Below are 25,468 nucleotides of genomic sequence, written 5' to 3' on the forward strand. Positions count from 1 at the left end.
GTGGTTTAGTAAGATTGTTTATATAATTACATAATGATTTTTATTACAAAATCACAATTAACAATTGCATTAAAACATAAAATGAAAGCAAAATTGAAAGAGCTACTACCACATGGGTCCATATTAGGCATATTATTGCAATCTTAAAGGGAAGGGCCATTGCACTGCAAATATTTTTCGTCTAATGCTATCCCACAATCAGAACACATCACAATCAACACATAATCACTGAGATTTGGCAGAGGGAGTATTCTTCTTAACATGATAGGAAGGTTTCTCTATTAGATTTCATAGGAATTAACAGTGACTCTTCCCTTCCCCCTTGAGGAAGCCCCTGGCTAAGTGCAGGAGACACCTGAGAGTTGGTAATACAGGATCCGCAGCTCTGGAGCAGCCTGCCAAGTGGGGTGAGCACAGAGGCACAAATCCCTTTCTCAGAGCATTTGAGTAACTTCCTCTTATTCCTGACTCGACAGAAACCAACTATTCCATAGAGTATTCCTCCAGAAAAGACAGTTACCTTTGTATGAACGATTCTTGTCTTTGTCAGGGAGAGGAATTGAAGATTACAAAAATAAAATTAATTACCTAGTGCCATGTAATAGCAAGCATCTTACATTTTCCTTTTGCCCTAACAGACAAATTGTTATCTCACCACAGACGATAATGACAGCACATAATTCTCTGTCTTTGAAATCATTTCCAGTGAAGTAAGTCTATTCTAGAAAAGGAAAGGAGAAAACATAAAGTTCAGAAAAGCAGACGTTTAGTTGACGGAACTTACCGTATTTCACCTGTGCAATGTCACCAACTACTATCTCTGCCACCGGGATTTGGATAACCTGTCCACCTCGGACAACAGTAAATTTCTGTTCCTGCTCAATACGACTTTGAAGCCCACGAAACTGCTTCTCCTTGCTCCAGTCATTGAAGGCAGTGACAAGTACAACACAGATAACAGAGAGTAGGATGGCAGCACCTTCAATCCAGCCGGCTTCGGCCTCACCTTCATCTTCAGCTCCTCCTGTTGCAGTACCACACCCTGAAAAGACAACATAAAGAATCACTCGAGTGAAGATCAGGTTTATCATGTTTAGCCCAAGAAGAAAAACTTGCTGTGAAATGACAGCAAGGTTAAGGAATAGAACTGCTTGTCCAAGTACTGTCTGCTGAGTGACCATTGCAGCACAGAGGAAAAAGTAAAAATAAAGATGTCTGAGGAAAAGAGAAAGAAAATAAATCAACAGAGATTTTAGATTTTTCTTCTACTGAACTAGCTATCCTTGGTAAACAAATGGAAACAAAGGCATCAATTCTGTTGTCTTGTAGAAAAGTAGGTAGTTTCACCTGAGCCATCTAGCATTCCCAGAAATGAGGACATACTAAAGGTGGCAAGGACTAAAACAATGAGTAACATCAAACAACGCAAAGCAATGGCATTAAATTAAGATTAAAGAAAACAGGTAAAATTAAAACAGATTTAAGAAATAATTTTCAATACAATTTCTAAATGTTCTCAGCTAAACTCAGTATGGAACACTTGTTTAAAAAACGCTGAGATGAAGTATATTAGTATTTAAATATGATAGTGAAATGTGTTAGGGAACACTGAGGAAAAATAATAGCCTAATATTAATTCATCACTCTTCCTCACAGAGAAATACAATGACATATTTATAGAATTGAAAATATATTATTTTTGTCACAAGTAAAATAGTGTTGAAAAATACAATTAACATATTAATTCTGAAGTGTTAATTATAAATATATCTGCTAATTATTTATTTCAAAGCAATACACAAGTAAACGTTAAATAGGTTTCCCAGGTAGTAGTCACAAAATAAAACCAATACAGCTCTCCTCCTTAATAAAATAAGACCTAGTGCAAAGTACACATGCTGGAATCACACAGCTCGGAGATATCCCACCTGACAGGAGAGAAACAACAAGAACTCCGTTGGAACAACAGAGCCTCCTCTCCCAAGTGACTGAGGGAGAAAAGAAATCTTTTAATTCTTCATGAAGAACTGAACTAGGTAAGCATTTGACATCACTTCCCTATCTCATCCAAGTACCATGGAGTTCAGCAACCGTGTTGCTTCCATCTATGCCTGATGTTTAATTTTAGTATATCTGTCACCTGCCACCAGACGGAATTAACAAGCAATTTGACTTCTATTTTTAAGTTATGAAGCTCTCCCTGTAACGTAAGCATCATAATTCATTAAGCAGCTGAGTAACTACTCTTGCATATGAACAGTAATAAAATTACCAACAGTGAAAGGAAGAAAGATGAGACCAAATGTCCACTAAGTGAACAGAAGAAACAGCAGAGTTTTCTGCCAGTGTTGTCTGTCATTTAAATTTAGCCTTAACCTAACTAAAAGGCAAAGCACACTCCCAAGAGAAGGGGCTTTCCCAGCAGAGATGTCCTTAGCCTGAGGACCCACGCGAATCTTTACCTCCAGTACAACAATCTCAATAAAGATAAAGCCAGTTTTACAGCACCCAAGAAAGAAATCGAGTAAACTTCTGGGCATTTGGTACCTTAAGTTACTTAAAACCAGTCACAAATGCAACCTTCCGACCATATCTGCAGTTGCTTCCTTCAGCAGAACGTAACTTTTGGGAAAGACTAATGAACTTTGCTCTAATTAGCCTCAGCTGGTTTAGGCATTTCCACAGAGGCCATACTTATTTACTGTATTCTGTAGCATGCCTTCTCATGGTATCACTGAAAAAGCTTTGATTTCTGCATATGGATTGCTGATACTGGTATTTTCTAAAAAACCAAGAATTAACATTATGTAATACTTACATGCATGTTTTTAATATTAATGTTAATATTAAGAATAATAATTTCAACATACCCCCAGAAATTAGCCATTTGAAAGATACAAGCTGTGCTTTGTCCTTCATTATAAAAAACTCATTATGAGATAGCACAAAGCTATCAGTTTTGAGAAAGTCTTCGCTATTATTCCAAAGAACCAACAAGCCTGGTCAGTGCCTGTGAGATGTAATGGGGAAACGAAACAACAGCTAATCGGTGCACTTGAACCCAGTACTAACACACCTGAATGGCTTGGAAAGTAATATTTCGGCATCCCTTCGGGAAAAAAATCCTAAACTTCCTGATTAAGCAAAAACAGGTAAAAAATAAAACTGTCTATGGCTTGAGTAATGGAATTAATTTTGTGTATATGCATTGTCAGAACTGATTTCTGTGTTAATATAAGCAATACCATTCCTAGTAGGTTCATTTGATCAGAAAAAACAGTCTAATACAGCATGTAAATAATGCACGATGTTATCATTAAGATGAAAGGAAGTGTGTTTACCTGTCTCATTGATTATGCACAAGCAAAGAACAAAATTCACTCTTCGTATTACAGCTGAAAAAAATGTTCGTAAGAATGAAATAAAAACCTAAAGAGTATGAACTTAGATCAAGTTCCTGGAAAGTGTACCTAATTCGACAAGCTTCCGCACTGAATAATAATTCATTATTTTAATTTTTAAAATCATGAGAAAATACTCCATAACCCAATGGAAATAACAGAAGTTCAAATGCATTGCATTTATTTTCTGTTCATTCAATCAGGCAATGCTGAATTCAGATGGAGGAAGGACTCCTTGGAGGGAGAGCCAGGAGCAGAGAAATTAACTGATAGACATCGTCAAAACCAGAAGTCAGTCTTTCAGATGGATGGAAGAAATGGTGAACTGATTTATGGATTTCAGAATCTTTATTGGCTGGCATTCAATCTGGCTTCTATAAAACTACGAGTGTTTCCTCTTATGGTGATCCATTGATCCAGGTTACCTGCCACACTAAGAGGGAAAGTTATCCATAGAAAAGGGCAGGTAGCATGAAGCAGACAGCTCCCACCGCTTCTATTCAGTATGATTCAAAATTAAAACCAACGGTGGGCATATGGGAGGCACAATTTCACCCCCTGCCCCCCCCATCAAAGGATCAGAACTCAGGAACACAATTTCCAAGACCACAAATGGGACTCTTACTGTCCTATAGATCCTACGCACCATGAATACGTGTGTGCCTGCCTGCTCCGAACTGATTCCCTCATTTAATCCTGCACGTCAGGTGAACGGTGGTCCTAAGCTATCAGAAAAGAACAGGGCTTCATTATCAGTACGTTTGAGGTTAGGAGGAAGCAGAATTTCAGCCACGTGAGGAGTTTAAATGTAAAGGACTAGATATCTCTATCCAGCAGCACTGAGCAAGGCTTTCCAATATCTAAGATTTGCGGGTAGACACCTGTAACAACAATTCAGAAATGAAATTGCACTTTTTGTGGACCTAGTCTAATATAACTAAACCCAGGCTCTTTAAATGGCTAACCAAGCTGACCATCAGACTTTCCCAGAATTTTGTCTTTGCTTTTTACAGTTCCACAGAAATGAAATGGAATACAGTGCTAGATCAATTAATACAAAATGTTTAATTTTTAATTATGCTGTATTCTTGCTTCAAAACTATTTTAGAAGTAGTCCCTTTTAATAGAAAGAAAAGGAAATTTGCATCTTCATTGATATGTTTGCATAAGTTTATAAGAAACTTAATGAAAACTGTTTTTTTGCTTTTTCTTCTGCCATTATATCACACAGGATACACTTACATGAATTTACAGGAGAAAACCCTACATATTTCTTAAGTATCTACTTGGATTATCTGTCCTCCTTATTGCAGAACACAGAGTGACAGAGTACTGACTTTACAGATAAAAGGAAAATAAGAAATATACACAAAGCACACAAAAGATGAAATAATAATAAGCCTAACTAGCAAAATATCGTTTAAAGCATCTAATGTTTATTAAGATCTCCCATATAAGTTTGAAAAAAATGTGTTAAAGTCTAAGATTGCTGTTTTGCTTTCATAAGACAGTACTTGGTTCCAAATGTAACTGAAAAGTCTGCCTGAGATTTCACGGGAAGGCAGAGACTGAAAGCATCACAAAAGAGTTTCTGTGATTTGTGGTAGGGTTTTATTCCAAGACAGTGAATTGTGAAACACTTATTTAAACATTCAGCGTAGGTCCTATCTGCCAGAAAACTAATTTTCAAAAAAGTAAACAAGTTTTGCATATGAAGCTATTTTTTACCATAACTACGAACATATGCCATGTGTGTGTCATTCCCCAAAGTCTCATGAGGATGAGACAGAAAATGCATACTCAGATTGAGATTATAAAGATTTGACTTCAAGTTGAGAATGTAAAGAGCTGTAACTCCTTCAGCATAGAAAAAGCAGATGAAATCACAAAATGGATCAGCTTATTCAAAAGGAGTGTGCAGGAACATACAGGGGAGCTGAACCCCCACCAGAGGAGCGGAAGGACCTTGACGGTATGGCCTTGAAGAATATCCAGAAATACAACACAGGACTAATATGATTGTGTCCTCCATAAAACATCTCAAATGTACATTGCCAAAAATTTGTGGAAAGAGATCAACATTTTAAAAGCTTAAAATTTGACCAGAAATAGGCCAGCAAAGACTGTTGAAAAAGTTTTCTTTAGAAAGGACATGAAGGGAAGCAAGATCCAAAGGAAGAGAGGATTCAGGAAAAAAAATAATAGGGAAGTAATTCAAACCGACACACGTAGTCAGTCCACGTGAAGTCGCAGCAACCTGGGTTTCTGCCTCATCAGAGATTGCGAGCAACCTGGGTGCAAGAGCTACGAGCAGCAAAACCTGCCCAAGAACCTGGAAAGCTGAGCAAATACTCAGGCACTCAGCCTGTGCTGGACCCTTTTATGCACTTACTTAATTGCCAGTAATTTCCAAACTAGTCTCAGAAGGCTACTCTGCATTAGCAGTATTTTAATTATAAATAAGGTTTTAGAAAGAAAAAATATGAAAGCAAGGCCTATGACATTAAAAGGGAAGGGAAGCATATGATAGAAAAAATTTAAATATGCTTGTGCCAAAAGCAGGTGAGAAAGGAGAGGAAGACTAAAGCACTACAGGAACACAGGAGGCAAGAAACTTCACTGTTAACGCGCAGGAGAAAATAATTTGGTTGATGTTATTAATCATCTCAGATGAGAAAAGCCAGAAAGGGGGTCAGGAAAAAAATAATAAAAAAAGGAAAATGTCACAAATAGCCAGACAGCATTATCTGACAGACTACCAGGCTCATGTCCTGTTGGGAACTGGAACACTTTTAGGTCACAGACACCATTTCAATATACATGCTTCTCATAATATCAGCCAAATATGGGCAAATATAGAGAGAAGCATACGGGCACTGTGTAGCTAGAAAAAAAAATCCGTTTAAAATTTCAAATAGTTATTGGAAGATTCCTAAAGCTACTTTGAATAGGGTAACAATTATAATTACAAACCACAGAGTCTTAAGCTGCAGCATGGTAATTTTTAAATCAGAAAAAGTGTATTTTTAAAAATCTGTGAACATCTGTATGCCTAAGTCCCAACCTACAGCACATACCTCTCAGCTACTCATTTCAACCTACACATTTCTATTTTTAAGCTGAGAATACCTTGTGGCATTTAAATTCCCAAGGAAAATCTCATAACGCCCCCAGAGGTAATTTTTTTAGTCAGTCAAACCGGTTTTGTCATCGGAAAGACAACAGTTCCCATGATAAAAACTTTTTATCTAATCACTTTTTGTAAAGACGTTTTTCCTTAGCTACAACTCCAGCATGTTATTAAAGCAAACCGAGCAGCTCTAAGTTGAAGCTTTTTCATTAGTAGATCTGGCCTCTGCTTCCTAACATCATCAGTGACGTTACTTATTTTATCAGATGTGTTCAGTTGGGTGGGGAAAGGAACAATAAACGAAACTTATGCAATAAATAGCATAAACTCCCCTCCTTAGCAAGATTTCTTTTTAAGCTGCAGCAGATACTGCAATATTTATTTTCACAAATTCCTTGTTGTATCACATCGTTTGCTGCAAAATTTGTCCAAACAGCCATTGCCAGTTACTGAAGTACCAGTATTCCTTCCCAAAATGCTCTGTGTGAGAGGACACATCACCAGATGCTGAATCACTTCCAGGAAGGGCACCGCACAAGGCAGCGAGGCCACAGGCTGGCAAAGCTCAAAGCGTCACTGCAGAGCTAACAGCAAAGGGGCAGAAATGCCTAGAACTTCAAAAACGGTTTTCTGTCTTTCTCTCATAATCTCCAAGGACTTACTCAACTGTGGAAAACATTTTCTAGTTACTGTTTCTGTGACTTAGCAGCGCGAGATAGTTACACGACACACATTTCAGGTTCAGGGTGCTTGTAAATTCACTAAAAGTGATTATGGGGTACTTATTTAAAAACAATATTACAATTCCTTGCTTTGTGATACATCACTTAGTTATATAAGGACTCCAGCAGGGCGGAGGAGAGGGGAAGAGGAAAAAAAAATACACTGTCCCTGTAGGTTAGTTATGTAACTGTCAACTTTAGAGTTCAATATTAAATATTTACACATTTTTGACATATTCATGCAAGGAAACAAATCTGTAATCCCAAAAGCATATATATTCACACATTTCTCAGCCTGATCACAAACATGAAAATTATAATTAAAATACTCAGTCAACTTCAAGAGATGCAACATGTCAAGCCAGATTCTTCTGAGCAGCACCTCCAAGGAAATGTATTTTCCAAAGATCAGTCGCAAAGATGGGGTCCTAACTCCACCAGCAGCCATGGAAGAGAACGGGACCATACAACAATTTTGATGAGGTTTATATTGAGAAAGGCCAATATGGGAATTTTAATCACAAGTTCAGTTCTTAGGGACAGCAAGCTTTGATGTCCAATTGCTATAGTTTTACTGTATATGGCTCAGAGCTAAAAATGTTTGGCAAATAGAGCTACATATTCAAAAGGTAAAACACGAGGTTTCAGATGGAAGAATCAGACTTTGGAAGTTGTTCTCTGTGTTTATTAATAGAGTTCAAATGCAGTTACTCAACAATGCTTACTAGGTCACGTCCTAGCTGAGTTGGACTTACAAAATTAATGTTTCTGGAGAATCTCTGCCAGGAAAGTATGTGAGAAGATTTTATATTTCATCCCAAAGTTCTAAATCTCATTACCTCATGTCCCCAGCTGAGAGTTAAGTCGTGCTTGGCAATCTGGAAATCTATCTAATGAGCAATATCTAAAAGCAACCCAGTTTTGTTGATGATCTACACATGTCTAATGAAGGAGGGTATCTATGGGACTTAATTTTTTGCAGTCCAACACAGATTTGTAGAAACCAGATGTAGGTCGCTTTATATTATGAAACAATTATTGAATTTGCCGGTCCCATATGACTCATGTGCATATTTTGCACTTTACAAGTTCTTAATGTGTTGTTACTGAAGCCAGCTCAAGTCTTAAACTTACATCACTCACCTGTGTCACTGACACCCAGCAATGAACTTGCTCCCCAAGCACACTTTGTGCTGGTGAACAGTATAGAATTGACAGTTCCGATGCAGTTGAGCAAAATCGGAGTGAAACCAGTCTTTGCAAAAATGCTTGGCTCCTGAAAAAATATTCCACTTTGTCCCATCTGTATTTAAGAAGTGACACATCTGCTTTTTTCTGAGTCCATGACACTTAGGATATCATTTCCATATTTCATTTAGTCATCTGTTCTTGGGCAGAGTGCGATACCTAAATTGGGCATTCCTTGCTGAATGCGAGAATCTGTGTATAAACCTGTTTCCTTTCTTGCTGCTTTTTACAGAGACACTAAATATATGGTATTTCCAGACTGCCACAATGCAATAAAAATATCAACTGACACAAACCCCTCAAACAACTATTGGATGAGCAGAACCTCACTTTTTCTATCTCATTCAAAAAGCGACAGTTCAAAGGATTCAGAAAGAGCCACAGAAGAAGTAAGTTAAGAATCAAGAAATTTATAAGAGGGAAGCTTCAGAAAAGACAATTATCTACTCCTAAGTAGAATTTTAACGCAACCTTGAATATTCTACAAGTAGGCCATCCATGAGCATTTTAGAATATGTTAAAAAACAGGGTAGCACATTACAAAACAACCAATGCAATATATTTTCATCAAAACACTAATAGAAACAACTACATCCATTAAGTATCTTTTCAGTAAATATGTTTGCTGTGCAACCCAGTTAGAATTCGCAAAACTGTTTTCACATATCAAAAATAGCCCATAATAATAATAATCATAAACAGTTTCACATGCATTACTATATACATGAGATAATAATAACTTTATCAAAAAAGACAAAATAACAAAATGATCAGTCTTCTCTTAAATTCTGTAAGTAATTCGTTATTTAGGGGTTAAGTGAGCTAAGTAAAGACCGCCAGTCACAAGCTAAGGTTCCCAATGCGGCGTAATAGATTCCATAGAGCAAGAGCTTTGCCTATGCTAGGAAAGCTGTGCTGGGGTGTGTGCAACAATGATCTTCTCTAGTAAAGACAGAGCTTATAAACAGCTTGCTTATCTGCTGGTATAACCTGTAACTATTCCATAAAGAAACATACACTTATTATTTAATTGTCTCTACAGAGATACTGAAAAAAATTAAAGGTAAAAAATGTTGTCATTTGTCAAAACCAATTGCTTCTGATGTAACTTTTCACTTAAGTACTAGTATTCTGCTTAAGGATGAAAGTGTCTTTGTATTCATCCAGGCCCTATAAAAATTGAGTTATAAAATTATCCAAATTTAAGTCACTGTTCCCAGAATGCAGACGAGCTGTACTTGGTCTTAACCTTAAACAATCTTGCTCAGTCTTTCAGTTTAGGCTCTTCTCTCTGTGTTTTTCATGGACAAAAGCTGAAAGACCTTGGTTCAGTTCCAATGCAGAATAAAACCACGCATCAATACTGCTGTAAAATTTTGTTTAGTGGCCAGGCCAGATACTTCCAGTTACGGTTTCTGAGGATAACTCAACTGATACAACTGTATGTTTAAAATAGCCAGCATCAACAACAGAGCAAATCAATTTACAGCAATGAAGAACGCATAGTACAAATAAGGGATTCCCTTCAGTTATATTATTTAAGTGTCAAAACTATGTCAAAACTGAATGTAAAAGACAAACTCGGTTTGAAAGAAATATGTACTAAATTGAATTAAGAATGTAGGAGACTATGATCCTAAAGAACTGCATGACTTTTGAATCAGTGTTGGCTGATTCAGAGTAAAATAAGGAGGGAAAGGAACACTTTTTCATGATCATAAGAATATTGGAATGGGCTTCTGTGCCAATGCAAACAAAGCATTACTAATAAAAGTGATAGGAAGAAATGAGAATTTATGTTAGCTTGATATTAGCAGTGAAGCAGCTGTCCATATGTTGACATTTTTTCACTTGGATAAGTTTAATTAAATTTGATTTGGAATTCTAACCTTGCTATTTAAAAAACTCGCATAGGAAACACTGGAGCTACTAGGGTGAAGTTGCCTTAGAAGAGCCTTATTAAATACAAGCGGCCCATTTAGGTCCTGAAAACACAGCCGAAGAAAAATTAGGTATCATCTCAGGAAAACATGGTGCATTTGGAGCTCCAGCTATCAAGTCACTCTGTACTGACAAGTCAGAAAGCTAAAACTGCAGTTCTAAAACCAGGAAGCATGCTCCCAGTTCTCATGTAGCAATCACTGATGATTTCCAGCTCTCCCTAAATACAGCTGGATGGAGAGGAGTGTTTGAACCCTTCCTCGGCTACCGCTCCCAATATGGATCCTCACTGAAAGCACCAAGAAACACAGAAGCCCATGAAAATAAATGCATCAAACTGGCTATCATCAATTCACTTGACTTTAAATAGACATAATATTAACACAGAGCAACAAATACTTCATAAATACATAATAAGATGGAGAGCTGTCTGTCTTAGGCTTCACCTACTAACTCATGAACAAAGCAGAATGATCGAAGAGCAAATCACTGAAGGTTTTTAGGGTGGCAACTGCCTAAGTAATAGATGCTTGTACTGTTCCATCACTCTTTGTGCTCCAATATAAACAAAGTGTACTTGCTTCCAAAAATACTCCTTTTTTTTTTCTGCTTTCAAACAAGATGTTCTAACCAAGATCATTTTAGAGAACGACTGTATTTAACAGAAACGCTACCAAAATTTTGTGATGCAATATTGATAAAATCTGACTTTGTCTGGAAATCTCCACAGAGATTTCATTGGAGCACAGGATGAAGTTATGATTGCTGCCTGGTACTCTTCATACATCTCTAGACCATTTAAAGACTAACTGTCAACTTCTTCAAAACTACAAGCCCTGCAGAGAGGTTACTGATTTTAACAGGCCCCTTCCAAGTAATTCATGAAATCTCGGAGGTCCACAGACCACAGCTTGAAAGCCTCTGATCTAAAAATTTGCAGCTGAGGAGCTTAAGCAACCTAACATAGAAACATTAAATCAGTGCTCTTTTAAGCCTGGGCTATGGCAACGTGCTCTAGGTCCAGTTCTTGAAACAGCTTGGCCTCTTTTGATGCTGTTACTCCCTCATCCATCTATCAAATGCATGAGAGCAAGGAAACCAGGTTGAGTAAGGTAGGGAAGATTTGCAGACCTCGGCCACAAAACCCGCTCACAAGCTGTAGTGTTTATTACTTTAATTAAATTTCTTATCTTCATTACTTTGTGCTATAAGGCTTTAAGAGGGGGAAAATCATGTCAGTAAAAGATTAAACGTTATATCATAATGTCTTGCAGCAGAAAGTATTAAAAAGTTCTATCAACACTAGCAAATAGTGTGGCCCTACAAAAGTAGTTTTATGGTGCAAGTGTATGTGCCATGTTTCTGGGCCACTTTAGTTCCATCCCAAAGGACGGGCTAAAATCCCATCTGAACACACATCCAGTTTGTGTCCTGCCTGAAAGCCCCCGGCAATGTGAACCAAAGCTTATCAACTGGAGACAAACAGGAGATGTAATTTCTCAAGTATGCTCTGGAAACAAACTAAAATGTTGATGTAGATACATCCAAAACAAGCTAAAGCTGTGAGGATGACCTCCATTTAGAACATACTTTCTATATAATCTCCATATTAGTTTTGGTTTCAACTCATCTTGGTTTTAAGATTTGAGAAGTTTATGCACACTTCACTGAAACAAGATGAGCAGCATATTCTAGAGTGAAAAGGCAGAACTCCTTATGTGATAACAGAAATAAATAGGAATCAGTTGGAATAGTTACTTTTCTGATAGGAGACATATATATGTATTTATATATACATACACAAAACCATGAAAAAATATATGTACACACACTAACACACACACATGTATATGCACACGCAGATGCATGTACTTAAAAAGCAGTATAATTCAGCGCCATTACACCTTGTATTAACATTACTGCACTAGATGTAACAGATGTGGACTGTAATACCAAAGACTCACTTGTCTGTGTTTTATTCCCGAAGGTGGAGTTCAAGCGGGGGTTTGTTCTATTCTCCGTCTGATTAATCTTAAAAAACCCTTAAGTACATCTATGCAGATTTCAAGTTGAGAAATTTTAAGATTCTTTTCCCCAGGTTCCAATTCAATACCTGATTACACATTTGTGTGCACACACTTTGTGCTGAGTTTTAGGTATTTTGTCTCAAAGCCCTGTTTTATTGTTACTGGTTTCTCAAAAAAAAAAAAAGAAAAAGGGCAGGAAATTGCTAAAAATGCTATCCATCAGAAATACTTTTGTATTCACAAAGGTATACTTGTTTTGTTTCAAACAGGTGTACCTATTTTGTTTCAGTCATCTGCAGTTGAGCACATTTTTCCAGATATTTTTGCATTCTAAATCAAACCCACCAGCAGACATGAACCATGAGCACATGCTGACTTTGGGGTTTCATATAATGTGTTTGAACTTGTGCAGACTAGTTGGCAAACAGCACCCTCCTGTGAAACTATAAAACCTGTAACTTGATCCAAAATTATTTTGAATTAAAAAATGCTACACAATAAACAGGTTTTGCAAATAGGAAAAATATCTGAGATTTTAAAGCTGCTATACTAGAACTGATTTTTTAATTCACAGTTGTATGAGACGACACTCAGTATTCCTGTATTTCATATATTGGTTTATAAGCTATTAATGTTAACTTTAGACAATTAGGATGTTTTCATAGCTTTTGGGCTTTCATTAGTTTTGGGGAATTTTGATTATTTTTATTAAAACGCTAGGTAAAATATTTTAAAACAATATTTTTTCTCCCTTCATCAAATTCTGTGTAATATTTGTATTCCTCTGTATTGCTGACACATTGTTCAAATTTCAAATTCCTATTGAAAAAGCTAAGTTCCCATAAATAGCCATAGAATATTTTTTTAGAATCAAGTTGTCTTCTAAATAGACAAAATATGGCTGGATATATAATATGACAAATTGGTCTACCATATCCATGTCATAAATAGATCAAGGTGGTGATGTGTTTAAATTGTTAGAAGAGACGTTTAGGTTATACACATGAAAAACCGTCTCACTGCATAGATGCTTTGACAGATTATCTAGGACAGAATTTCCATCACTGAAACCTTTTAAAAATAAGTATAATAAATTTCTGTCAAGAACAGTGCTGATAGTGCTTTTGAGGATGGGACAGCCTAAATGACCTCCAGGATCCCCTCCCAGGTAGGTTTTCTTGTACCTTGCCTGTTCTTGTTTGCCTTTGGATGCTGTCATCAGGCTGGGGATTAGCCAGGCCAGGCAGGAACGGAGACTTAGCACTCTGATTTACGTACCCAGCCCCTTGCCTCAGCGCTGCACTCCTAATATAGGGAGTGCTGGGGAGCTTAAAGTAAATACTGCTTTGCTGCTCTGCAGTGGATGAAAACAACACCAGCAAGGCTTGCTCTCTCAGAGTCAGGCCTCCCAATCTCACTGGGTGCAGGGGCTGATGCTGGGAGCATCTCCCTGGCGGTCCATGCCTGCAGGCTGCCCAGCACCTCTGTACAAACCTGCAGAGCCAGCCCGAGTGATGCAAGCTCCCCAGATCCACACAACCAGACAGCATGAATCTGCAAAAATGTGCCAGCCTGGCCAGGTTTATTGCTCTCCCAGCACAACCCAGCAGAGCGGCACCAAAGGGGGCTGCTGTGGCACTGCCTGAGCTTCTACGCTCTCTCAGGTAAGGTCAGCCTGAGCCCAAGGGTACAACACCCTGGAGAGGCAGGGTCAGTTGATGTCCTGACGGCTTTGTCACCAACAGCCAGGCTCCATGAGGCTCTGTGAACAAGGCATCACACTGTCCTGGCACCACGCTCTCCATGAGCCCATCCCACCAAGGACTCTCACCAATTCACCTAGTGCTGGAGCCCCAACCCTAAATTTGTCCCATCTCTTGAATCTAGAGAACAACATAAAAGCAAAAACGTTTCAGAAATTAAATGGTGCATCCAGGTAATGACAAGACCAATATGCACAATTTTCTCCTCATGAAAACAGCCCTGTACAAGTGCTAGAAGACAGTGAGGCAATTGGCACTCATGAGAGTTTGGGCACTTGTAATAGGCACATACTCCAATCTGCTCTATTCTCTGCTCCTGGAGATGCAGACCTTAGACTGAAGTATGATTTAGGGCAGGAATTAAAAAGTAAGATACTTTCTTAAGCAAATTCTTAAAGGAACTATATTTGTTTAACAAAACAGATTGGGCTAATGTCACTAGAAGCCATATGTTGCTTCAACTCATCCTAGCTTTGGGAGGAAGAAGGTTAAATGGTGGGGTTCTGGCAGAACAAGCTATTTTTAAGAGGGCAAATACTTCCGTTTCTCCTCTTTTCCAGGATGCCAACTGCTCCATCGCTTACACTAACAGACGGTTTAGATGGGTTTAAAAAATCCTTTGAGAATCTCATGATTTAATTTTTACAAAGATTGACAGAAGTATTTGAGTGTGCACAACAACACTCCTCAGAAGTTTGTGTTTTGGTAACTCTGAAATTATACTTTGAGACTAATGTATTTTATAAAAAATGCTATTTTCTAATGGCTGCACTACTGTTGTCTCAGCTTCTCTGACAAAATTTCCTCTTTGGACAGCACAATATAAACCTCTAGTGCAGTGACAGCTGGATCAGTGGTATTTGTTTAGCAGTAAAGACGATAAAGGATTCCTGTTAGGACATACCAGCTTTTAAGGCTGCATGGCCCTTATACCTTCTTATATACGACCTGTTTTTTCCATTGATTTAGTATTCCTCAGTGCCTGAAGAACGTTATGTAACACACTTTATACAGACTTACAGAATAATATACACACTTTAGTAAAAACAAAGTCGTCTCGAAGCACTCCGAGACAAATGTGTGGGGTGGGGGGAGGAAAATAGGAAATCTCTTCTAATTAAGGGCTAAAAGGACAAAGTTAGAACTAAAATAGAATCATAGAATGGCCTAGGCTGGAAGGGACCTTAGAGATCATTTTAATCCAGCCTCCCTGCCACCAGGGACACCACCTCTTGACTAGATCAGGTAACACATGGGGACCAAACGGGAATCGAACCCGCAAGCTTAGCATTGTTAGCGCTAAGCTCTACTGACTGAGCTAAAATCCTCTGCAAGAAGTACCTGGTTTGGTATAAGATTATGTTGTACCATATAAATGGTTGACAGTCCTGCAAAATTAAAACTAGTGTTTACAGCCTGCAGAGTCCAGATAAAGAACTCCGAAACCGCTAGATTTCCCTGCCGTGCCAAGGGGCGATTAGTTGACACTGACAGCGAGGATTACAAGACAGTTCAGCTGTTCCCTTGACCTTTTGAGATATACAAGAGATTTGGAGATGTTCGCTAATTATTGTTGGTTTCAGCATCTGCAACAAAAATCTGAAGATATTTTTAAAAATTGTTCAGGGATGCCAGCTCTGTTTGCATTTTTACTGACATAGTTCATGAAACAGGATGGACGTTAAGATTCCAATCACTGCAAAGTGTTAAAACGAATGAAAGTTAGCTCATTTTACTTTAAAAAGGCTTCATATTTTCTACCATATATTTTATATTATGGAAAGGACTTGGAGAAGTAATGGATTTTCATTGCAGCAAAATTATTACTTGATGACAGTTTTTAAATATACAGTGTGCGCACATAGGTTGTTACAATCAGTTTTTCATCTTAATGTTGTCTTCATAACTGCGAGTGCTGGGAAAAGACTTTTTTACTGCTGTGTACTGCTATGATTTTAGGAGACTTGTAAAGTAGCATTAATATTGGCCTTAAAAACCAGATTATTTTGCTGCCTCCATTTATGTATTTTTAATGCAATCTATGTTATCACATGTAAAATGCTTTTTTTAAAAAAAAGATTAAGATCTAAAACTACCATGAAACACAGAAAATTAACTTTGTTCAGCTGACTCATTCCCAACATTTCTGATTCTTTTACTCATTAATCAAATATCTTACGAGCATATTAATGAAACCCAGGAAGATGGGATCTTAGAATCAGGAAGACATACGCAACACCTCCTTGCGGAAATCTCTGCGTCCTAGGATCTTGAATTTGCCTGCAAGACTTCAAGTATGTAAAAGCTTGGCAAAAGACTTATAAAAAACCCAATGTGCTTCATTAACCATCTGAGTAGCCCTTCTGAATTAAAATGCTATGAAAAATGTATGATGAAGTCCTGGATGTGGACTGTATGGGTAAAGACAGGGTAAAAAATTATAAATGCTGCATTAAAACATTTAGTTTATATTCAATTATACTCATTGCATCTCATAAGGAAGTATATTCCTCAGAGAACGGCTCAAGATTTTTATGTAGTTGTTTATCTGAGGTTACTTTTAATTAAGCTTAATTAAATTTGGTTAAAGTTCCTTGATAAGTAGTGCTTTTGCTTTCTTTAACTTTTTTTTAAACAACTGCTTATCCCCCAGGGTCTTTTAAGTGAAGGGGGCACACAAGTCTTTCTTGTTTAAATGAAACCTTGAGCCATGCATAGATTTGTTAGTGCTTATTTCTAGTGTTAAGGGAATACAAATGATCAATATCAATAAAAACAACATGTTTACATTTGGCAGGAACTGATTGTACTCTGCCGCAGAATTTAATAACACGGAGTACCACTTCCAACACCAGATGAGCTGGTAGTGCTCCTGCGGAGCTAATCCCGCTATTTGCTTTATAGCCAAGGCTCGCTTCCTGCCCAAATGACACCTACGTGTTTCTCCTGCGCCAATACGCACTTGCGTACACAAGAATCTATTTCAAGGCTTCCCCAGCAGGTATTTTGTATATTTACACCATTTAAGAATGAGCTGATTTCATTAGAAAAATTTAATATTCCTAGAATCCCCAGAGAAAAACAGATCAATCTATTAAGACATAACGCTTCTAGGTAAGCCAATAAAAAGTTCACAATCTGGACTGTAATGCTAAAAAAGAAAAAAAGTTTCTGTGAGAGTGGGAAGAAAATCATTAAGAATTGGGTGCTGAAGGAGGGAGAGACTCCAAACACCAGCTACATGAAAATACTAAAATGAGTATAGCTGTGCCACAACTACTGGTAAAGAAACAGAAAGGAGGAAAATCATAGATTCAAAATGACAAGAAAAGGGTCAGATTTTATCAGATCTACGGTCAAGCTGTCTCATCATGCAGGGCAACACAGAAAAGGGTTCTTTCCTTGCCTGGATTGCAGAGATTGCCCAGCTCTCCCTGTAAGCGCCAGCATCCATCCTCATGGGCAACCCGGGAAGCGATGCCTGCTTTCCTTCCCGCCCAAAGGAAACACACTTCTCTTGCATACCCATAAAATGAAGAAATTAACCTCTAAGAGTTTTCCACACAGCAACAGAGTGTGAGCCGTTACTCTTCTGATGGTGCAAGGCTGGGTTTGGGTTTCATGTGGTTGTTTTTCACCCCTGTCTCCATTGTCCCTTGTTCTTAACGTCCCTCTTGCTAGGCTATGGTGCTGGCTGGCATCTCCTGATTCAGCACGGCAGGCTGAGATCTCTAGTTGCATCCCCCAACGGAGGGCAAATTTCTCTGTACGCAGAGAAATGGGTACAAGAGCAGAAGCCAAGCCCTGCACACGAATCTGAAGATAACAATATACTGGTATAGGATTTTGGTCACTTTGCAGATATAGGTAATGAGGGGTAGGAATTACTCCTTGGGTAAAAGATATTAAAAATACAGTAATAAAAAAAGCATAATTTATAGAGAAGATTAAAAGCTGGATGAGAAACTTTGGCTGTTTACACATGCAAATACAGAGCAATTAACATAATTGTCAACATGACCTTAGAGCTATGTTAGAAAGGTGGTATTTCCTATTTTCCCCTGTACGCCAGGGAATGCTTGACTGCCTGCTCTATGTTATTAGGGCAAAATTCCCTTTAGTAGCCTAGATGTCACGTGAAAAACAATAAAACCACAAACTCATCTAAGGAAATCTGAGAACTGGAACCACAAAAGACACTGCCCATGGCAACAAAATTTTGAAATGTTTTGAAGGAGCAATGTCTTAATTACATGTTATTACAACTTATTTTTAATCCAAGAGATTCCATAAAACCTCTAATAAGGGCTGGGGAATCAGGACAGACAATCCATCTTTATAATGTGACATTATACTTGAGTCTAGCTGAAACCCAGCAGACAGCCTCTTGCAGCTGTTCTGCCCCAGCAGAATTTGCATCAAGGGGAAGGAACTTGCAAGGAGGACTGGACAGACCCAAACAAACAGAAATATTTTTTTAAAAATGTACATCAGTACTGACTACAAACTGGATGGAAATTCACACTAGCTGATATTAAGTTCAGCACTTTCACTCCTAACTAAGAAAGAGAAGTTTGTTGCCAGCTGTTTTATTTTTACATATATATATATATGCATATGTATGTATTCTTTTTAGTATATCTTCTTTATGTATACAAATTAAAATTTTACTTTTTTTCCCCTTTCTTCCACAGATACTAATGGCTGGTCAAATCTTTCCCAGTGTGACTTATTTCTATTGCTCCATGGGACGAAAAGTCAGGAGACGTATTCTGAGTTGTACCTTCATAGGCAGTAACCTGAGAGAAGATGAGAACAGCAGAGCATTTCAGACCCCAGGCGACGGATCTGGACAAGGCTGGGGTAAGTTGTATGTTTGGTTGGTTTTTTTTTCCCCTCAGAGTGATTTTTACAGTTTTTTATCTAACATCACTAGGGAAGCAGAAGCCAGCCATGTGAAGACCTTGGCAGCTATGCAGCAAACCCAGCACTGATGAGCACGCTGGCTCTTGCATTTCCGTATCTGACTGTGCCCATTCGATCTGTGCTTGTTCAGGTTCATATATAAGGAGCATAAGATTTGCAAGATATGCACAGAACAGTTGACCCACGAGTACAGATGAGTACTACACCTCAACAGGGAGGCTCAGCACAGAAACAAGATGAGCAACCCCCCCTCACAGGAGCTGTGGATCAGCTGTATCTTCTCCCCAACTATCCAGATACCCTTTCTGATTTACCATCTCCAGCTTAAATCCTCATTGACTAAGCAATGAGGCACATTATAGGAATGATATGGAAACAACTGAGTAGTGAACCCTGGGAAATAAATCTCTTATAAGGAAACTAAGCCATGAGAGGTCAGCAGGCACCCGATCCCCGAGCAGCAGCAGCATAGCAACACCACCAGCACCTTAATGCAAGTGGTTTGGGAGCACAACATTTCAGGGGACTGCAATGTTTCTGTATTTTTTCCTGCTCATTAACTTGTTGCATGAGTAAGGGGAAGGCAAACCCAGCCAAACCTCTGCTGAGCAGTATTAAGCAATGCAATCAGTCATTTACCTTTGTTTTCAAAGTAGTTTTGCCTTGAGGAGCTACCTCAGACAGAAAGACTTTTCCCTTTTTCCCCACCCTCAAGCTGCAGACAACTGTACACTTGAAAATAGACATCATGCCTGCGGCTTTGCATTGAACACTGGGATGTTAAAACATCTCACCTCAGGCTACTTTTTTTTCCCTTTTTTAATCCACACAAGAAAATGGAATTCAAGGAAGAAAAGTTAAAAGGTTTGTTAAATTCATGTAAAGAGTAAATGATTCTCAGGTGTTGACATCAGTGTTTTTTGCAACTGGGCAATAAGAGCCTCATGTGATATAAGGCCTCAAAATAGCAACGAGGGAGATGGTTTGAGACCACAGTCCAGGTACGCAATCTTATGAAGCGGCTCTTTCTATTCATATGCTGCTTTTAAAAACAGGACATTTTATATTTCTTCACAAATTGTATTCAAAAATTATTTCATCAGACACTGACATATTTCAAATTTGTACCTGGACTAACACTAAAAAAAAAAAAGCAGCCAGGATCCCATATATTCATTAAATCCTCTCTATGTATCATAGGCTCACCATTCTGTTTACTTAGGGAACAGAGTCTGTAATCTATAAACCCAGGACATGGAAGGATTTTGTTCTGAGCAAAGAAGTATTTTTAAGTTGCCTAAGCCACACTGCTATGTCATCATGACTGCAGGAGAGACTACATCTGCACCAGGAATTTGCTCTCAAAACACATTTGCTAAAATGCAGTAGCAGTTTTGCACTTTTTTGAAAGAGTGGAAAAATGGTTCTGTGTGGATCAGTAATGAGAGCAGTAATTGCCACAGGGCTGACAATAATTTATGCAGAAGTTCTCAATTGCTCCTAATGGCCTGTCAGATGGTAAAAGGGAATGCAAAGCAGATCATAAAAAAACCTCTAGCATAGCTTCTGAGAACAACATTTTTGAAACTTTCTTCTTGAAATGCGAAAATACAGGAACTGAAGTGGCTTGCAGAGCAGCGATAAAAGGAAACAACACCATTACCTAGTAACTCCTGTAGATTAGATTTTGTGATTGCAGTAGAAAATTAAATCATGTTTTCCAAGAGTCACTACATATTAAATGAAGAATTGTAGTAGAACAAAAACTTCGTGTACTATCAGCAATAGATCCCTACTTCTTCCAGTTAAGATTGGTTGAGAAATGTCACTACTGATAGTTCAAAACCACAGAAAGGTCAATTGTTTCCAGCAGTGTAAACTAAATGCAACTCAGTAGATAATAACCTACTTACCTATCTCAAGATAATACCAAACTGTGTTACAGATGTTTCGAAATGCAATTATGCTACAGTCAAAGTACTTTAATTTGGCAATGTATAGCTTAAAATGGGAAATAATAGCCAATCTAGAAATATACACAGAAAGTGAAATTTTCAGCAAAATGACATACATGTATTGGACTATACCCTTAGACAGCTTTCCTGAAGCAATTCATGTACTCCAATATATTTTAAATGTGTGGATTTTATCATGTATTCCTCCTTCAAAAGCCTCAGGAGAAAAATATTTTCCCCTTCCACTGCAGAAACCAGTTAAATGCTAATTCTATTAACAGCTTCAAAAATTAAAGTAGCTTTCAAGTGTCCAAGCAGAAAGAATTATATCGATTGTAAAAAATAAAGATGACTTCAACTTAGTATATTAACTGATAAGGTCACTGGTAGGTAAAATTTAGGATATGTGACAGGCAGATATTAGATGTAAAGGCAGTGTATATGTCACTTGATTAAACAAGTACTCAAGGTGGTGTTTCCCTGACACGTTATTATCCCTTACTCCTACACAGAAAAGCTGTCACTTTTAGACAGTCACAACTGAGTCCTAAGGAAGAAGCAGCACTGACTGACAGTGCTGTGACAATCAAAAACGCTGAAAGAAAACAACTGGCCAGTTTAAAATCTTCACTCCATTATCCCTTTGTTATTTGAGCTTTCATGTAACGTTAGTATTTTTTTTTAAATGCTGAATATCAATATGTCCAGCACGAGAGAAATTGGATTTTTCCCTCCACTCTTGCAGTGCCCCCCCCTGCTCCTCCGCACCGCAAGGGATGCAGCTCAGGGCAGAGGCATCGCCAGGGAGCCTGGCAGAGCCCTGCCACATGGCCCCTCTGCCTGCGCGACAGCCCAGCGCAACCACTCCTTACCACTGGGTAGTGTCCACAAGACTCTACTCCCAGGAAGGATTGAAGAGACTAAATCAAATCACAGTCTTGCTTTAGACTGGCTTCTTCAGATGCTCCTCCACACTGCTAATGAACTTGCTCTACACCATTGTCATCTCTTACTCAGGTCTCTGTATACTCAACAATGACAAAATAAAAGATATCCAGTTCTCCTTGGGGACTCCAGCCTGTCTAAGCCCTTCTCTGGTATTTCCTAAAACATACCATCTTTTCTGGTGTCAACTACAGCTCCCTGGCCAGACTTCTCATTCAAGTTGCTCCTGAAGGTAGGCCAATTTTTTGTTGAGCTGTAGACAAACTTGACTGTCACAAGCTTTGTATTTCATGTTGTCATCAATCAGCCTAATCAAATACCAACAAGTTCTAGGGACAGTCAAAAAAAAAAGAAAGAGAATAGTTAAGAATACATCATCTAGAAAAAGAAATTCTTTGCAGCACAGCTGCCCATTAGCTAGTCAGCCCATGGACCAGGCCTCAGTATCTGTGGAGGCATCACAGCCCCTCCACACTGCTGCTGTGAGGAGATATGGAGACCTGAGCACCAGCAGCTGGCACCGACTCTTGCTCGCTCCCCACAAAGCCATCAGCCAGGGCTGGGGCAGCACAGCTGCTCTGGTCAGCCAGCAACTGCCCGAGAAACTTAAAGTAGGCTGCGGAGTAGCTGGCAAGTTTAAGAGTAGACAGCAAGAAATGCCAGGTCCCCTTCCTAGCACTGGGCTATATTTCAGAAGAAAATCTCTTTTTCAAGAAAAAACATAAATCTTGCAATAAATGTACATTTCGATGAAAGAATTTCATTTGGGGAAGAGTTAGAAAAGAAAAATACAGGTTTTCACACTTCCCAAAGGGGCATTTGTCACTGTTACAGCCCATAGGCAATATTCTCCTCTCACCTCCAGAAAATAAGTTCAGGCATAAATGAAGACTGTGGTGAGGATGTTACATATTGTATGATCATTTTTTCTATATTCTCAGTTACAACAGCAATGCACAGATGGACGAGTCTGAAGCAACACAGAATGGAGATGTGGACGGGTAAGCAGATGTTTCTCAAGACAGAAAGCGCGCGAGATGCTGCCTCTTCAAAGAACGACCATCTCCTCAGACAGGCCCATGTTTGGTCTGAATCCAGGTTCACATTCAATTCAAGAAATAGTTTAAATTGCTCAATAAATTGGCTTAGATACAAAACAGCATATTTTGTTTCTTCACAAAAAGTTCATCTGAATTTTACTTAACGTTAGTCTCTCTATATATAAAAACCCCAGTATTTCATAATTGGTTTGCAAAGGTTATGCAAAACCATCAAACCAGTTTCAAGTATGACTACACCCCACTTCACTGATGGCAGCAGCAAACTTCATATGTCAGTTTTTCTGTGTATGGAACTCTTTAAAAAGGAGATTTACCAATAAACTCTAAGTGTCCCTGGCAGAAGTTTATAATATACTAATTTTAAATATGGGAGATTCCCTTTCATTTTATACAACTGCTCAAAGGCAGACTTACAAGAAATGTGAAGGACTTTTACAATGTGTTTGAAAAGCTGGATTAAAAGATATTCACTAACTTGATTCATTCTCCCTGCTCAAAACATGGGAAAACTTTCCAGGAAAACAATTCTAAAATTATAGGGAAAACAGTGACCGCTGAATAAAATACTGTGCTGTGGGAAAACATAAACACTTTTTCCCAGGCTGTGCTGCTGAACTTTTCAGGCTGAGATGTGTCATACCTTCCCATGGGAAAAGAAACATTTAAAATGCAGTATCAAAATAAGAATAATAATAATTTTTTAAAAAAAAAACCAAGTATGTCTGATGATACATCCTCCCTCTTCCTAAAACCTGTAACAACCCTATTTTCAAAATTCCTTTCCCATCAAATAAGAGGACAGTCTGCACATTTATGCCTAAGAAAAAAAAGTTTGCAGAACTAAATTCTAATTTTGTAAAGCATCACTTGTGGTTTACAATGTCCCCAAGGTATTTTCCTATGTCCAGTCACATGAGGCAATAATAAAAAATATTCTCTTCAATTTGAAACCAAATGACTCCTTTATTGTTTCATGCCTAAACCAGCCACCTGCTGAATCAATAGTCACATATTCAAAATTCAGCGAGAAAACAACAAAAGGTTGCTGATTATATATGAAGGATTAAAGAATCATAAATATGATACAAGAGCTCTGCGTAGCTACGTGCTGATTCTGCTCGTGAATGGAAAAAGGAAGAAGAAAGGGTCTTCAAGGAAAGTAGCCAAAGGAGGCTGAAGTGAATGTAAAAAGCATTTCAAGGCTATATTTAGAGAAGACATTCTTCATACATTTGCCAAGCTATTCACGTCATTTCACACAGCATGTTTTATCCAGCTTTATAAGTCTGTGAGAGAGCAGGAGGGGGGAGGGAAATCTGGATCAGCTGCCAGAAATGGAAATCTTGCATTTATGTAGAGGAACAAATATTTTAAGCTTGTGAATTCAAGAGTACTTTCCAAAGGACGGAGAAAGGAGGGGGACAGGCACGGTGTTAAAACCTTTCTACAGAGCTCACAGGAGGATTCTGCAGTACACAGTTTATAGGTAATGTGCCTTAGCCTCTAATACTCCCTTTTGAGCCAGGCTCACTAGCCTTGGCTGTATCACTAAAAATACTAAAATGAGTGAATCTTACTAAATTCAGGTCCTCAGCTGGTATAAACTAGCTAAAGACTTGCCCACGTACACGTAGATCGGATACATCAGTTATATAAGGAACTAGATATTTCTCCTCCAAACTGCGGTAACCAATCAATCTAAGCTGAATAAACAAACACCAAACGCATGCTCACAGGTGTAAACAAACAAAAATACTCCAGTTTCATAAGAATATTATGATTTGTCTTTAGCACATGTCATGAGGTCCAGCTATTTGCATAAAGAAATGTCAAGCATACAAACAATAAGTCAGTACCAGATGTAATGGTAATAACAAACCACATGGAAATTTCTTATTAGTGACCTACTGGAGGGTGAGCTCGGAATTAATTTCAGAGATAGGACTGGTTTTACTTAAACTTACACAAATGACTTCTACAAAGAGGTTTTACCTTCATTCCCTTCTCCAGGTGGCTGATAAAACGAAAGCCCCAGAGATATGATGGCTGCAATTTCCAAGATTATAAGAGTCACATCCTGCAACGCTTCCCAGACTAGCTGTAAGAATGTTTTTGGCTTCTTTGGAGGTATAAAATTTTTTCCAAAAATAAGCTTTCTTTTTTCTAGGTCTGCAGCAGTGCCAGCTAATCCTGTAAACAAAAGAAAATAAATTAAATTAATTAAGATTGCAGTGAATTAGAAAATTCCCACTTACACCTGCATTTCTATAAATTATTTCTCCATGAACAACTACTAACTGTACTGTTTGCACATTAACAAATAGGTAGATATTCCAGAAATTTTGCTTT

The 25,468-nt window shown here is 38.2% G+C and overlaps 1 protein-coding gene across 1 annotated transcript in view; it reads right to left on the bottom strand.

Annotated features, from left to right (window-relative positions):
* LOC104273329 (plasma membrane calcium-transporting ATPase 2-like) overlaps nucleotides 1–25,468 on the bottom strand; it is a 168,156-nt gene that overhangs the window by 89,593 nt on the left and 53,095 nt on the right. Inside the window, 2 exon segments of the mRNA XM_009868638.1 lie at nucleotides 785–1,042; nucleotides 25,112–25,309. Of these exon segments, the coding sequence (XP_009866940.1) occupies nucleotides 785–1,042; nucleotides 25,112–25,309 (456 nt within the window).

Source organism: Apaloderma vittatum, unplaced genomic scaffold (genome assembly GCF_000703405.1).
Source record: "Apaloderma vittatum isolate BGI_N311 unplaced genomic scaffold, ASM70340v1 scaffold2864, whole genome shotgun sequence".
NCBI classification, from domain to species: Eukaryota; Metazoa; Chordata; class Aves; order Trogoniformes; family Trogonidae; genus Apaloderma; species Apaloderma vittatum.